At 40.9% G+C, this 16,633-nt stretch overlaps 1 protein-coding gene across 2 annotated transcripts; it reads right to left on the reverse strand.

Moving 5' to 3' along the window:
* Positions 1-2,342: 2,342 nt before the first annotated feature.
* tmem230a (transmembrane protein 230a) lies at positions 2,343-13,093 on the reverse strand. Of its 2 annotated transcripts, XM_084324737.1 has the most exons (5): positions 12,936-13,093; positions 12,370-12,450; positions 10,529-10,646; positions 7,639-7,761; positions 2,343-5,073 (listed from the first exon to the last, which is right to left on the reverse strand). In XM_084324737.1, exons 2-5 carry the CDS (start codon positions 12,432-12,434, stop codon positions 4,933-4,935), a joined length of 447 nt encoding a protein of 148 aa, XP_084180863.1. In that variant the 5' UTR covers positions 12,435-12,450; positions 12,936-13,093; the 3' UTR covers positions 2,343-4,932. The 2 variants fall into 2 exon arrangements, with proteins under 2 accessions (XP_084180863.1, XP_084180864.1); XM_084324738.1 differs by lacking the exon at positions 12,370-12,450.
* Between the last annotated feature and the right edge of the window lie 3,540 nt (positions 13,094-16,633).

Raw genomic sequence — 16,633 nt, forward strand, 5'->3', positions numbered from 1 at the left:
CCCTGCTAGCGTGCGGGGCCCATTCAAGAGAGGCCTTGGATTCTATAAAGCTGAAAACAATGTGATAACGGCTCCTTCATGAACTGGTTTTAAATGGCACGGTAACGTGAAGGAAGTTTAGTTGACACAGTCCTGCCTCTTTCTCTCTGCCTATCTCTCTGCCTATCTCTCTCTCTCTCTCTCTCTCTCTCTCTCTGCCTCTCTCTCTCCCTCCCCCGGACCCTGCCTCTCTCTTTCCCTCTCCCTGCCTCTCTATATCTCTCTCTCTCTCTCATCTTAACCACTGGATAGGATAAAAGACCGTCCACATGGGTGACTCTCTGATCTCTTCTAATGCAGCTGTTTGAACAACAGTGCACTGTACACAAAAGCCGGCAGACTCCTGCTTCATTTGAAAGGCATGAAATAAAGGGATTATAGGGGGATCCATGTAAGCCGCCAGTTAAACCCACGGTACCGTAAACCAATTGCCCCGATTCCCTATTTCTACTTGAAGTTTTAAAATAGCCCTGTAGTTCGTAACAATGCACTGTTACATTTCAGGTATTTTTTTTTGGACAATAACAGTTCCTGTGGCCTGTGTTGTTGCTTTTTCCACATCACCAGCACAGTGGGTCTTATTTATGAATAGACATATAAATGAGTATAGTCAAAAGATGTAAAGTTGATCAAATATTATGCAACAACCTAACTTAACCGTTTTTTTACTCACCCAATGATGGTCCGTGGGTCTCGTGGACCCACAACATTAATGGGATTTTAAAACAATAAAGCCATAACAATGTATGTAACAATGCATAACACGTATCACAATTACAAGCAATCTAGACAGCCTTTATGGTTAATGTTTCCCATTTACCTTTGCTCATATAATAAAAGTGTTTATTTTGTTATAAAATGTTATAACAAAGAAATCCATTATAATCAAGACTTTAATGGAATAAATCATGTTTATCTTGAAAAATCTAAATGAAACAAGGTGGAGGCAGACAGTGAAGGTACACAGTGAACCTTTTAGTTTAATTTGACCATATTTACTTGTTTTCACCTACAATTTCCACACTTGTGGACAAGAACACCAGCATGTAATAGATGTATGGGGGGGGGGCGCAGTGTACTGTGCACTCAATGAAAATGTTTTATTATATTATTCCCATAAAATTAGTCAAGGTCAATGAGTCTCAGGTTTAAACGAAGAATATATAATTATAATTGTATCATTTCTATTTTAGTAAACATTGAAATCGGGTCCCACAGACCTGAACATACAAGGGTGAATTAAGTGTTAAAACACAAATACCTGCTAATTGTAAGTAGAAAATAATTCGAGTGTGTATATTTAAAAATAATAAATAAAATAAATAAAAAATACGGTATTTGTAGACATATTTTGTGTATTTTGCTTGATAAATGAGGCACGTTGTTCTAAACATTTGTCTTACCTTCTGAGAATGACAAGTAAGAATAAGCTTACTAGTAGTTATCACTAGGGAATTGAAGAGAAATACCCTATATCTCTAACATAGCCTAAAATAATAAATGCAAGACGTAGCTGGCAGCATTACACAGGTACACTGCTGAACCATATCACTTTCATACAAAATTGGTATGGGCCTTTAGTAAAACGTACAGTATGCTGCTGTTTTGACATTGCACAAATAATGCAGCTTTGAACTCGTGTGAAATAGGCTACATCTATCATAGATAGTCTAGAATAGATATACCATTATTGTCCTCATACCTGGCTGTGTGACTGTTACGAAGGGTCGGCTATGGCTTCCCTTTCAAAGACATCCCTCGATTCTCGTGTCATTCCTCTGTCCAACAGTTGGACTCCAACTTCAACACAAAGTTTGTCAAATGTTGGCAACCGGGGCCGGTAACAGTATAGGTTATTCCGATCGACCTCAAAATATCGATTTCTTTCACCGTCAACAGGTGTTTCGTGATGTAGGACCGACGCACTTGTTGCGCTGCGCTGATGACTGTTGCGTTGCGCTCTGTTGCCCCCCCACCTCCACCCCTGCCGTCTCAACCCAAGCAGCCAATCAGCTCACACACACTTTTACTTCCTGCTACTGTAAATTGGCATTTTTTTCTGTGTGAATAGACCATAGGCATAGTAGTAACTTGTATGTTTTCTCAATTATATTGGAACTACTCCATTACTTACCAACGTCAAAATGTCCACGTGATAATTGACTGTGGGGAGGATAAAGTTCTTTGTACAAACCCAGTGTCAGCTATGAGTTGTCCTTACGACCACAAGAGGGTGTCCTTTACCAAATGTTGCAGGCAAGACCAAAAGACAAAATAACACTTTTTAACTTGAGCCATTATTATAACATAGCTGCAGGCAAGGCAACTGTTTTATTTTGTAAGCAAATGCTATTCAGATGCATAAGTAGCTATATATAAATAAAGATGCATGACAAAAACTGTATTTTCACAATTGTTATTCAAAAACAAAAGAAACATCATTGACCAACAACAGTATGATGCATAAATAATGTAACATTTAAAACAATCTATTCAGAAAATACTCTACTTGGTAAACGTCACAAATCTTTGGATAACATTGTAAAGATAATCATTTAGAATAAATCTACCAAGCGTTGCATACAGAGATATGCATATATATCTCGTCATCCATAAATACATTAAATATGCACTATGCAGCGTCTAGGCTACGGTGCAAAATAGCACTTAGTGATACTACTGTACACGAACGTGGATAACTTGGAAGCAACGATGTAATAATAATGCTCTAGGGCGGTCCCCTTTGAATACGTCAGTCTTTGTTTGTCGACATTGTTAACTCATTCAGTGCCAACCACGAGATTAGTCAGGTTAACTCGCCATCCAACCTGATGTTATCATTGGGAATGGGTCTGAGCTTGCAAAAGGGCAAATACAGCCGCCTATCGTCTCCCGGATGGTATTGCACATCATTGGATTGGATTGACTGGAAATGTGCATCGAAAAAATAACTCCGGTCCGGGTCTTGCTTCTCTGGCATGCAGTATCGTGTTACCAGATTGACTGAGGACCCTCAGAGCAGCGTCGATTATGTGTTTCGGACTATAACGTTGGATCAATAAACCCGATCGATATTTGGAAAGGCGATCAGGAATTGGATTAATCTTTTTGCAGAACATCTGATGTGAGGTAAGGAATTGATGTTACGAGTCTTGGGGTAATCAGATGTTCCTATCACCGCCATCGCAGCGTGTGTGTGTGTGTGATGTTAGCGCTGACCAGGTCATGGATAATCGATTTTTCAGCCCGCTTCTCTAGCGTGTATAAGGACACAAATACTATCGATAATCTAGCGTTTATTTGAAAACTATTCATAAATCAGCCGAAAAACAACGTGTTTTGTGTATTCCACTAAAGAGCTATTATCGCGAATTTCTCTGGAATTACTAGAACTCTCCAAAACTATACTCGTATTCAAAACGGTATAAAACGGAAATGTACTGATGAAAAAACAATCCGTTTCGTACATGTTGACTGCAAGCAAGTCATTGATAAGCGACGGGTGTATTAGACCCATAGCCATAATTTAAGATATAGTTTAAGCGTTCGCAAATTTCCCCATCCTCCCATTGACTAAAGCGCTGGCACGGAACAGCCTATTTTGGGCATAGGGGCATGGCTCTGAATGTGTTAATCGATTAGTTGATTTTGATGCTTTTTTCCCCATGTTGAAAGAGTAATTTCCTGAAAGAATGATAAGCACATCTCTGGTAAGCACTAGGGGGCCCTTTGCATGATTGTGTGTGGGAAACGCAATTTTACAGATTTGTCAATCAAATCAACTAATCAATTAGCCGACAAATCCTATGACTATTCGACTAAGACTTTCTTTTGACTGGCAAGCATCTCGTCTGATAGTCTTACACTGGAAGCACCGACCTCTCTACTGATTGGCTCACTCACAATACACTTTATCATTCCAATCCTCTAAAAGTGCTTCAGGCATTGTTGCAGGGGGGGGTACTCCATGACAAACAGCAGAGGAGAGAATAAACAAGCAGATTAGAAAACTGCCTGACAATTCAAATGATTTTTAAATGTCAATTCCACCATAATGGGACTTCTAGGTTCTAAATAGGGACAATGTCACTTTTCCCCTACCGATGCGGAGTACCAAAACTTGAAATTGTTGTCCGATGCAGAGTTTTGACCCGATCCACTGGTTTTACTGAATAGTATAGACTTAGAGACCATTAGTTTGGGGCCATTTGACAAAAATGATTGATGTATAATTTATCTTTCTTCATTAGAGAAATATAACATCTTTCTATGTCTAAAAAATGCAGAACATCAAGAACATACTTTGATGTCCGACACGTTACACACGGTTCTTGGTATCAGGTTTTCATCGTGTTTAACTTCTCCCAATGGTATTGGTCCAATATCCAATACCTGTATCAGTACATCCCTAGTTGTAATTCTGTAACAGACAGAGATAGATAGATAGATAGATAGATAGATAGATAGATAGATAGATAGATAGATAGATAGATAGATAGATAGATAGATAGATAGATAGATAGATAGATAGATAGATAGATAGATAGATAGATAGATAGATAGATAGATAGATAGATAGATAGACAGTCAGTCAGTCAGTCAGAAAGACAGACAGACCGACGTTTAATATAGGTAAAGGAATATGACTGTCCAAAAGTCTTGGGAGACTTTAGGAAATATCTGCTTTTGCAGAAAAACAACAGACAGTAGACATGGGTTCCATTGCAGAATCGGATTGACGACAAGTCAGTTAAGCCACTCTGTTGATACAATGAATGAGTCCAGTAGAAACTCAATGTAAACAGCTGGCCTCAGTCCCATGCTGACTGCTGTAACACTCTGCTGACCACCCGCTGATGGCAAACAGCTGAACCTCAGTCACTTCTGATTGGCTCAGTCGTCAAAATCTGGAATGTCGTCATAGGAGTAACCGCGGTAACCCTTGGAAGCGTAGTAGGCGATCCTCAGGTGGTAGAATCCAGGAAGGAAGACGAGTACCCCGATGATAAGGACAGGGATGGTGCGGTCCGGATGCTGGAAAAACAAATGACCGCACATTATACACCTACATAATTCCTTCCATTTGAGAGACAGAGCGCCCACACAGAAACAACTTCTGTGGCCGTTCACCTGGACAAACGTCATTCACAACAAAAAAGGTCACCTTAAAAAAACTACTGTATACATCTTTGCACATATTTTATATTCTAAATACACTGTATATTTGTATAGTATTACTTATTACTTCTTATGTTTAGTACTGTATTTTATTCGTATTACTTTTTTATCATGTCTATTTTTTTATTTTAATGTTTGTATTTTTGCACATTCCAGGCGGGCATGGCCACCTACATTTCACTGCATGTCTTGTGTATGTACTGTATGTGACAAATAAAACTCTTGAATCTTGAATCACAAGAATACTACGTAATGACTGTGCTAGAGGAAGCATTACCCAGGCTCTAATGTACTCAGAGCATCTTACTAGGGATTATTGTCTCGTCTTGGTTTACTTATCTCCATGTGACCAGACAGGACTACACCATCATCGTCTCAATGCCAAAAGTTGGTGGAATGTTGCACTGACAATACACCTGGATCTGATTACATGCAATACAATTATCATTTCCCAGAGAGAGGAACAGTCCTAGGGGGCAAATACAGGACTAACAACTATTTACCTTTGCCACCAGGTGGCAGTCTTGCATACTGATTTACTGTAACCCTCACTGTTTCAAAGATGTATTATAAACCAAAGTCATGTGTTGCAGTCCAGACCAGGCTGCAGAAACAAATTAGTGGGAGGGCATAAAATGTTCTCGGGGGGGGGGGGGGGGGGGGGGGGGGGCACAATGGTTTTTCAACACAGGTTCCCTTTTATACGTTTCAGCTGGGACAACGGCGCTGTGGCTTGCTTGGCGCTGCCCACGGTGCTGAACTAAACAGCAGAGAGGCCATTGAAAAATCTAATTTCTCTCTATCTTAAGAACATTCACTTATACAAAAACAGACTGAACGGATATATATAACAGACCTGCTGGGGCAGCGGACTGAGAGCAGGGGACACAAACAGGCTGGATAAGATGGTCAGGAAGGCCAGTAGCGTGGTTGGGAAAAACAATGGTTTTTCAACACAGGTTCCCTTTTATACGTTTCAGCTGGGACAACGGCGCTGTGGCTTGCTTGGCGCTGCCCACGGTGCTGAACTAAACAGCAGAGAGGCCATTGAAAAATCTAATTTCTCTCTATCTTAAGAACATTCACTTATACAAAAACAGACTGAACGGATATATATAACAGACCTGCTGGGGCAGCGGACTGAGAGCAGGGGACACAAACAGGCTGGATAAGATGGTCAGGAAGGCCAGTAGCGTGGTTGGGGTGGAGCTGGACTCTAGCAAGGGTGGCGGAGAGGAGGAACCTTGCTAAGCTCCAGGCCATCAGGGAAAACCCCTCCCACCCACTATACACAGACTTGGCTGACAGGAAGGAGCATGTTATAGGCTCACACTACCTAAATGCAGCACTGAACAGCACGGGAAGTCCTTCATTCCGACAGCCATCAGACTATACAATGCATCACTGAGCACAGAGTGACAGTTACCATCTTCCTGGACTCTTACTTTTTAAACAGCACTGTGCAATATTACACCTACTGTAGACTTCAGTATATTTTTACTGTATTTATTTACTGTATCTTTTATTCTATTTTTATTCTATTTCATTTTATTATATTCTTAGGCCATTTGTTTTGTTATTCTTATTCGTGACTTGTTCTGTCTAAATGTTTAATGTTGAGTGATTTGCAGTGTCAAATTTCCCTCAGGATAATACATTTCTATTCTATATCTTTGAAAAGTCTCCATTTATTCAACACTTCTGAATTCACTGACAAACTGAACTGAACTGACACAAATAAGGTGCATAAAAAAGCAAACAAAATTCCTCCACAGGCTACTCACCATCATTAGTAGAGCGGCAAGCGGTGTTTGGGGACAGAGTGAAATCTTCTTAAAACACTGCCCCTCCACTCATTCCTAAACTTTTTTGTTAAGTCCTTCTCAAATGCCAACTGAATTAAATTGGCCTTGCATCGATGAAGCATACTAAGGCGATGTTCTGTAAAGACTAGGGATGCTCGATATTGGCTTTTTTACCGATACCGATATACCGATATTGCACAGCTGACTCAGTGGGCGGGCCCGGCCCCCTAATGCCCGCCCATGGCGCCGGGTCTGTTGCAGTCCATGTTATGAAATGGATTATGATGTGTGTACATGAGGTAGGCTTGTGCTTTGGTTTGCCAATCTTAAGAGTAAGAATTTCCATTATAGTCCATACATTTTTCCTATCTAAAATTAGGGAATCTAAAATGACTGTAATAATATCTTATAATGATTCTGTCATTTTGAGATAAGAGCCTTGATGTTATCCACTGCAGTAACTAGCAGATGGACTGATCCTGCTGAGGAATGATACAGTATTTTTCACACAGTAAACATCAACGTACGCTTATCTTTTTGTTTTTAAACTTTGGGGTCACAGGAACTACCTGCCCTCAACACAGGGGGTCTCCGGGCTAAAATGACAAGAACTCACCTCAACCTTTATGGATCCTGATAACAGAAGGGCCCCGATGATAATCAGTACAGAGCCAATCACGAAGAGGAATGTCGCCAGGGCAATTGCTTTGTATGGAACTTTCGGAGGGCTTTTCTTAAACTGTCAGAAGTGAGGAGAATAAGACAAAACTACGGATTTAGTGTTTGTGATTAAAGGAACATGCCAACATTATGGGAAATGCGCTCGCCATCTTCTCCAGAGTCAGACAAGAAGATAGATACCAATCTCCTCTCTGTACGTTCAGTAGAAAGCTATCCGGCTGCAAGCTAGCCTAGCACAGCATAAATGAATGGAAGCGGATACGGACCACTAGCCTAGCTTAAAACTCCGGGAGAGGTGTTTTTGACCAACAGTCAAAGGCTAGCAAAGGCTAGCTTGCAGCTGGATAGCTTTCTACTGAACGTACAGAGAGGAAATTGGTATCCATCTTCTCGGCTGAATCTGGAGAAGATGGTAAGCGTATCTCCCATAATGTTGGTGATCCTTTAACAGCTCACTGTTATGTGTAATTGATTGATTGATTGAAAACTTTAATTAACAGATTGCAGAATGGGTACAGACTACAGTACAGTGTTGGATCATGTTGGCATTCTAGGTCAATGAGAACCGAAAAGGCAGTACAAAAATACCATTGCTGTTCATCAGTTTGATATTACACTCAAAACATGATATCCAAGATATCGAACCTTTAATTGAGTTAAACCTTTTTATTATCAAGAAATACATCACAACGTCACAATCATTGGCATTCCAACAAATTATAAAATCAATAACATTGATTAGATATATATATTCTGATTAAGATTTTATTGAATCAATAGAATCAGTGAATCAAGGTGGCAGTAGCTTGATTTATGAGGCCATAAAATGTGTGTGTGAGTTTACACTCAAAGTAGGCTTATAATCTAATATTAGAGGCTCATTCTTTGTATGGAGCAGCCCCAGCTTTTACATGACCGATGGGAGGGTTCCCTTTCGGATCTCTAGCCTAAGGGGCAGTGTCCACAGATAGCGTTTTTTTCAAGGTGGACCGCTTTGAAAATCAAAAATATGCATGGGTTTCCATAGCGTTTTTCCAGAGCGCTGGGATTACACATTTAATCCATTTGTCTGACACCGCAACAATTAGCCTCTCATAGAGCCATATGAAATCAGTTTGATTTTTTTTCCAAATTCCATAAAAAGAAATTCCAAATTCCGTTTTTTTTTCGTTTTAATATTTCAGAATTCTCTATTTTGCTTTGTACGCTCATTTTACCACCAGAAATAGTGTCTAATAAGTGGGAATGAATAAATGTCCACAATTTAATAAGATATAACAGTCCATTTAATGTTTTTAAGTGCTGCAACTCAGAAATACAGTTCAATTTTACACAATATTTTTCAAATAATATTGTGACAAAATAAAAATACACATTTCAAGTGTAAACGAACAATAGATACAGCTAGCTACTACTGACATTATCACAATGTAAGTAGCCTAGCTATATCTATTCTATTGTGATGAAATATAGTAATGCATAATTTAGGCACCTTTAGTTTAGTTTATAAAAGACAGTGTGTACTGACAATCATTTGCATTAAACAAATAGATGGGTGCACCAGATTTAGCAAAAAGCTATCATTTCTAGTCCTGTGTACTTTATGTACTGCAATGTTACATAGCTATTTTATCACAATAGTGTCAGTGATTAGCCTCGCCCTCTAGCTGTATCTATTGTGATCACCAGGGATCATCGTTAGAGAGCTGGTGTGTATGGGGCTGCGGCACTGCAGATATACCCTACTCTGTTTTGAAGCACAGTGTTTTTCCGTGTTCATGACATGGCTTTTGGAGAGTGATCTTCGCACGTGTTTTGCGAGTCCAGTCCACGGCATGTTGACAGAATTTGCAAAACACCTTATCGCCGGTCATATACAAGTCATTAGGATACTGCGCTGCTCTGAATTTAGGGCTTAGTGTGGAATTTCCTCCGACGTTAACGTTAACACACCGAAGCAGCTAGACGCTTGGAAATTGCTGCGTGTTGTGTGTAACACGCTGTAGCGTCCCCGGTCGTGTTCGCGTTGCACCAAACGTTCCATGTTCTCCCGAACACGGAAATTTCAGTCCAGATTAGGGCAAATTCTGCAATATTCCACGTTTACAGTTGATTCCGTTTTTATTGCTCAATTCCGCGATTCCGTGAACGCGGATTTCATATGGCTCTAGCCTCTCATCTGCCATTTCTTGTGTATTTAGTTGGAATGATAGATAGAATAATTTGCAGTGTGTGTCGATGTCGAAATAATTTAGTAGCCTATACTGTAGAACTTGGACCTCAATCTGCTTGAGTCTCGCGGCTCCGCCACTTGCTCGATTTTGATTGGTTGGTCGGTCGAAAAAAGTGACCTTGATGGGCGGCGCTCCTCTCCAAAAGTTGAACTATTTTCAACTTTATGCGCTGGGAGCGCTCCGCCCAAAAACGCTAGCCGCAGAGATCGCTAAAACGTGAGGCGCGGCGCTGGGAAAAGGAGCGCGCCTGTCGCGTCTTTAGCATAGAAATGAATGACAGAAAGGAGCTGGCAACTCATAAAAAGCTGGCTGTGGACACGGCCCCTTAGGAGAGAGATGTGCATGTTCACAAATACTGACTGAACCTGTCCTGGGGCACAGGAAGAACATACGAGAATCCTTCAAATGGGTGGCATTCCCGTTTAAGGTGCGGCAGAAATAGTCATAAGAGAAGAAAACTCTCTGTAATGTTTAAAAGCGATTTTCGAATTTGCGGTGTAGAGAAGTGTAATTAGAATTAGCTTAAGTTGAAAGGATTTACTTTCAAAGTTGACATGACTTGCTGCTCATCAAGTCACATATATCTCTCACCTGTAGGTCTATGTAACCATCGTCATCCGCTGCAAGCCTTGAATACTTGACTTTGTTGCTGGATATCCCACCACCAGACGACACATTCCCACGTGCTGGCATCATCACAGAACAGGAGCTGTACATTGAGGAGAAGGTAGAAACATTCGGTATCAGAAGATCCTCATTGAGACGTTATCTCCCCGTTTTATTTATTTAGCCTTATACTTTATCTCTCATCCCCAAAAGGTTGTTGTTATGTCGCACTACTAGGGATGGGTACCGAATTCGGTACTTTTGAGGTACCGAACCGAAACACGTCGGTACTACCGAGTATCGAATCAAGTGAGATACCAAAGTCAACGTTCACACGCACAATATATGCTTACCTAGGATTTGACTTGATTCAACAACAAAGCAGTCCGAGCAATGGCAAGCCAAAAACTGTCAAAATTGTAGTTATTTGAAGTTTGGATTATATTTTTTCACGACCGATAAAATTTCTTGAGACTAAAGTACCGAAAAAAGGTACCGTTGGGTACCGGTATCGATTCACAGGTACCGGTACCGGTATCGGTTCAAATGTGAAAGGTACCCATCCCTACGCACTACCCTACTATCAGTCTGGGGAGGGTGTTTAGACTACCACATGCCTCCTCCGATACATGTGGAGTCGCCAGCCGCTTCTTTTCACCTGACAGCGAGGAGTTTCACTGGGAGAGCGCAACTCGCACAGAGGTTCATGCCATCTCCCCCAGATGCCCTCCCTGCTGAACAGGGGCCCCGACCGACCAGTAGGTTTGATTTGATTTGATTTGATGTTTTTTATTTTCGTGTCTTACATACAGGTGTATGCCCAGCCCATATGGGCTTACAAGACACATAACAATAAGTATATAATAATATACTTTACCAATTACTTAACAAATGACATATAGACCAAGATGGCCACAAGAATAAGAAAATACAATAAAAACGTAATATAACACAAGCTGTACGCAATGTAAATAAACAAAGAAACAAGAGGAATTCAAATACAATTATATAGTGTGTTTTGTCTCAAGTGCCATGCCTTCTCCAAAAATCCTGCAAAACCGAAGATGTCCTCCACAAAAAAACAACTCAACATACAACTCTCAGACTGCCAAAACAAATCCGGATTTACAATTTGAATTTTCTCAAATAAAGCCCTCCTCAAAGCTGTGTACAAAGGGCAATAAAAAACAAAATGATATTCATCCTCCACCACTCCCAGATCACACAGAACACACAACCGCTCCTCCTCAGGTTTACCCTGGAATCTACCCACTTCCACAGCCAATGGCAGGGTGCCAGACCTCAACTGGGCACACAGAGACCTCAGTCTTCTCTTTAAGTTTAACATTACATAAGGTTCAGTAAAATACTCATTTTTAATTGCAACATATTTTCTAAGTTTAGGTTTTTTCCAAATCTCCACCTTCCACTTATCCTGATGGATTGTTGATAATTTTGTTTTAATTATGTGAACCTTACACTGCAGATTGTTCATAAAAATCATACTCAAGTCAGTAGAAGAAAAAATCATGGACATCTCTCTTGACCAGGGATGACAGTGTGCTCTGTCCCAATTAAAAATCTTTTTTGTCACCCTGCCATTTGGCAGCTGGACCAGGCGGTTCCATAACCTCACCATTTCACCTTTTTGCTTGACCAAGCAAGAGTCCCACCCCATAGGAGTAGGAGTTGTAACAACCAGGACTCAGTCAAACCCCACCGGCTTCCCACCTGCAAACACTGCCAATTGCATTCCTATAGGGACAACTGGCCAAGCCGGAGGTACAGTACCGCTGTCTGGAATGTAACCCAGTTCTCGTTCTAACCTGTGTAACAATGCATGTTGACTGGTTTGAGCAGCCGCAATGTCAGGATGTTCCGCAGGTTGCATTTTGTTTACACAGAGACTGAGGTCAGACAAAACAAAGCATGGGTTAATCATTGGAGGGGAAACCTTGTGGTATATACACACAGCATACTGTACTGAAGAAGTACATTGTTTTGGGAGAGGAGAAGCTATAATATATATTTAAAGACTTTTAAGACTTAGAACCTAGGGTACAATCATATCTAGCCTATATGTTATAGCCTACATTCAATATGAAATTATGAATCATATATGCTTCAAATGTATAAGCAGCTGATTAGATTAACTTGAAACTGTTAAGACAATACTTGGGGTTGTTGTTGGATGAATTGCTAGCTCGAGATTCAAAAGAAGAGACCAAAGATGACCTGCAACCAGCCAACCACCCTGCCTGCAACTGTTGTTTCAATAGCTTAAAAAGTGTAGCTAAAACTTTGCCGCCTCTAAAGCGCAATACATTGGCAAACAAGGAGGCTAGCACGCTAGCTAACGTTTGTGACAAAAATAAATAAGACTACAACTGACCTATTTGCTTATTTATGCCAAATGAATGCGTATCGACTCAATGCAATGTGTCCTCTTCTCTTCTCTGTTCTATTCAGTAAATGTCCAGACTCCAGACTACAGTGACAAACTCGTGCAGAATTCTGTCACTTTTTCCAACATAGCACGCAGCTGTCATCATGTTGTTTGCATTGCTGACTGACCGGTCCCACTTCCTTGTTTTCCTCCGGTGCGCATGCGCCCATTGCTTCTCTGGTAACAGGCTGCGGCCATCTTGGTAAGGGAAATGTACTTTGATTGATTGATTGAAAAGTTTATTAACAGATTGCAGAATGGGTACAGTACAGTACAGCTCAATACATACAATTGTTAAGGGGATGCAGACCAGAGAAAGACTTTCGTCTTGTTTACATCAGGGTCCCCCATTTTCAATTCATCATAACATATATGACATACATGACATACAGATAGACAGTACTGCTACATCTATACATTTATGACATATCAGATTTGCAAATACAGTACTGTTTGTGATACAGAAGTGTCCAGAAAAGGAGTGTATATACATTTGGCATAGAAACTGTACATTGGAGGAGGTTGGTTGGGTGGGGTGGGGTTGGGTGGGTTGGGTGAGGGCTGTACATTGGAGGTGGGGGGGGGGGGGGGGGGGGGGGGGGGTTGGGAAGGGGACATACCGGGTTTATTTTTATGGAGGGCAGTGTGTGTGTGTGTGTGTGTGTGTGTGTGTGTGTGTGTGTGTGTGTGTGTGTGTGTGTGTGTGTGTGTGTGTGTGTGCGCGTGTGTGTGGTGAGGGGGGGTAATATTTCGAGAAAAAAACTTCAGAATTTCTGACATTAAAATGAATACATTTACGAGAAAGAAAACTTAGAAATGTCTCACTGAACAACCATGAAGGCTTTAGGTGCCTGCAAAATGTACAAACTAATACCGAATGAATGAATGAAAACTTTATTTAACAGACTTGACATGGACCACACACATTGACAGTGTTGTGAAGAAGGCACGACAACGCCTCTACTTCCTCAGGCGCCTAAGGAAGTTCCAAGTCAGTCAGAAGATCCTTAGGAACTTCTACTCATGTACAATAGAGAGCATCCTGACCGGCAACATCACCTCCTGGTTTGGGAATAGCACTGCACAAGACCGTAGCAGACTACAAAGAGTGACACGTTCAGCCGAACGCACAATTAGAGGGGGGCTTCCCACCCTCCAGAACATTTACAACAAGCGGTGCAAGGGGAAGGCTAAGAGAATTATTAAGGACTCGAGCCACCCGAACAACTGCCTCTTTGAACTGCTGCCGTCAGGCAAGCGATACCGGAGTCTTATGGCGAGCACAGAAAGACTCAGAAGGAGCTTCTATCCCCAGGCCATCAGGCTGCTAAACGAACAATAATCGCTAAACGAACAATAATCACTATGCAACAACCATCAAATGCACACAGCACACACACCCACAAGCACACACTCACTCAAACAAACAACACACTGCAGCACCCACTCTCCACACTTTAGATCACACAAACACACTTACACTTTATATTTATTGATAAAGGATTTGCACTACAACTCGTACACCTACTGTGAATTGTACCTAAACTGCACCTCGTCCATTTATGCCTTGCACTATATAGTATTGTATATTAGTACACTGCACAGTATTGTATATTGTATGGTAACTACGTCTACGAACATTGTACATATGTCTAAACTGAACACTGTGACCTCTTTTTTTACTTCTAATTTTTACTATGTTTTTATTTCATACTTATCTTGTCATGCACAGTCTCTGGAGCGCAACAGTAAGAAGCATTTTGTACAAAAGTATTCTGTACTTCTGTATGACAACTATTAAAGAAACTTGAAACTTGATTGCAGAATGGGTACAATACAGTACGGCTCAATACACACAATTGTTAAGGGGATGCAGACCTGAGAAAGACGTTTGTCTTGTTTACATCAGGGTCCCCCATTTTCAATTCATATAGACATTTATGACATACACAACATACATGACATTTATGGCATAGGGACATATATGTATTTAGTACTGATACATTTGTGACATAAACGGTATTCAAATATACAGTACTGTTACCCCTAGATCCTGACAGAGTATATACATATGATGGGGAGGGGACTGTACATTAGGAGGGGGTGGGTGGGTGGGAGAGAAATATACATACGGCGGGGAGGGTATACATGCGGTGGGGAGGAGACTGTCTATTAGGAGATGGTGGGGGTTTTGGGCATTTACGGTGGCCAGTTTCGAATTGCAGCCTCCCGTAGGTGCTCTTTAAGAGCGGTTTTGAATGTGGGTAGGGATTCACATTCCTTTACAGCTTTGGGTAGGGCGTTCCACATTGATGTGGCATAATTGCGAAACGTGTTTAGTCCCTTGTTTGAGCCGAATCTGGGTTTAACATGATTTGTTGAGCTTCCTCTGGTGTAGTGGTTGTGGTATTCACTGACCTTTGGGAAGTATTTTGACATGTACATGGGTACCTTAGTCGTATAGTGTATCTTGTAGACCGAAACAAATGAATATACCACATTAGATGTACAAGGATCATATGTCACCACATAGGGGAGACTGGGATAAGTTGAGGCACTTTTCATATTCAAGATCACTACATGAAGACAATTATAGTTGTGTTGCTAGTCAGCATTTCAGAATGTTGTGAGTCCCTACAGACAATCAGAATCAGGATGAACTTAACCGTTTTGAATGATAATGTAGCATGTCTTGTGGCATTGAGCATATGGAGCAGGGTAAATTTAACCATCTCCCTCCTTCCATCCCTACTTACGCCCCCGCCCTCCCTTCTCCCCTCCCCTCTTCTAACACCCCTCCCCATAATACCCCCACCTCCTCCCCTCCCTGGATTAAGATATTCCACAGTTATACATGTTTGTACTGAATGAAATAACAGTCACTACTTCAATGTATTTTAATTTATTAAACACAAATCAGCCTAGCGTTGTTTTATTATTGCATTTGAAACCATTTAAACATATAGGCCTGAGAATGCCTTAAAGTGCGGTCTGAAAGAAAACGCTAAATCTGATTTTGAACTTGAAAAAAACATCTGAATATTCTGAACTGAAACACCGGCCCCAGAGATACCATTACAGTATGTAATTAATTAGCCCCAACAGCTAAAATGGTGCACTTTCATGCTAGGTTTACTACCTCATGTTGCAGCTTATAGATACCCCAACTGAGGTATTCATAAAACAAATAAAAAATGATCTATGTTGGTCTAAACACAATCCTCGTGAAACTGATGATAGATTAAATTCACTTTCATGAGTGAAAAACGTTTTTTGGACGTATGTCTAACCACTTTAGCCATGTGGCTCGTATACCTTCACAGACTCCATGAAATGGCACCGCCCCAACTCTGGACTCATTAAAAAAACTGCTCAAAACCCACCTCTTCAACTTGGCCTTTAACCCCTAATTTCTCACTTTATATATATGTTGTGTCTGTAGTGTCCACTATGTTTGTTACTTTGTGATTTTTCTGCCCCCTATGTAAAGCGACCTTGGGTCTCTTGAAAGGCTCTATATAAAATGAAGCTATTATTATTATTATTATTATTCCTCCTAAATTTCTGATCACATGCTCACTTTTCTTTTTTTTACGGCTTCGCGACTCAGCACGCTATGTGGTGTGCTACTGGAGCACCCAACC

Source organism: Notolepis coatsorum (assembly GCF_963971535.1).
Source record: "Notolepis coatsorum genome assembly, chromosome: 11".
In the NCBI taxonomy this organism is placed as follows: domain Eukaryota; kingdom Metazoa; phylum Chordata; class Actinopteri; order Aulopiformes; family Paralepididae; genus Notolepis; species Notolepis coatsorum.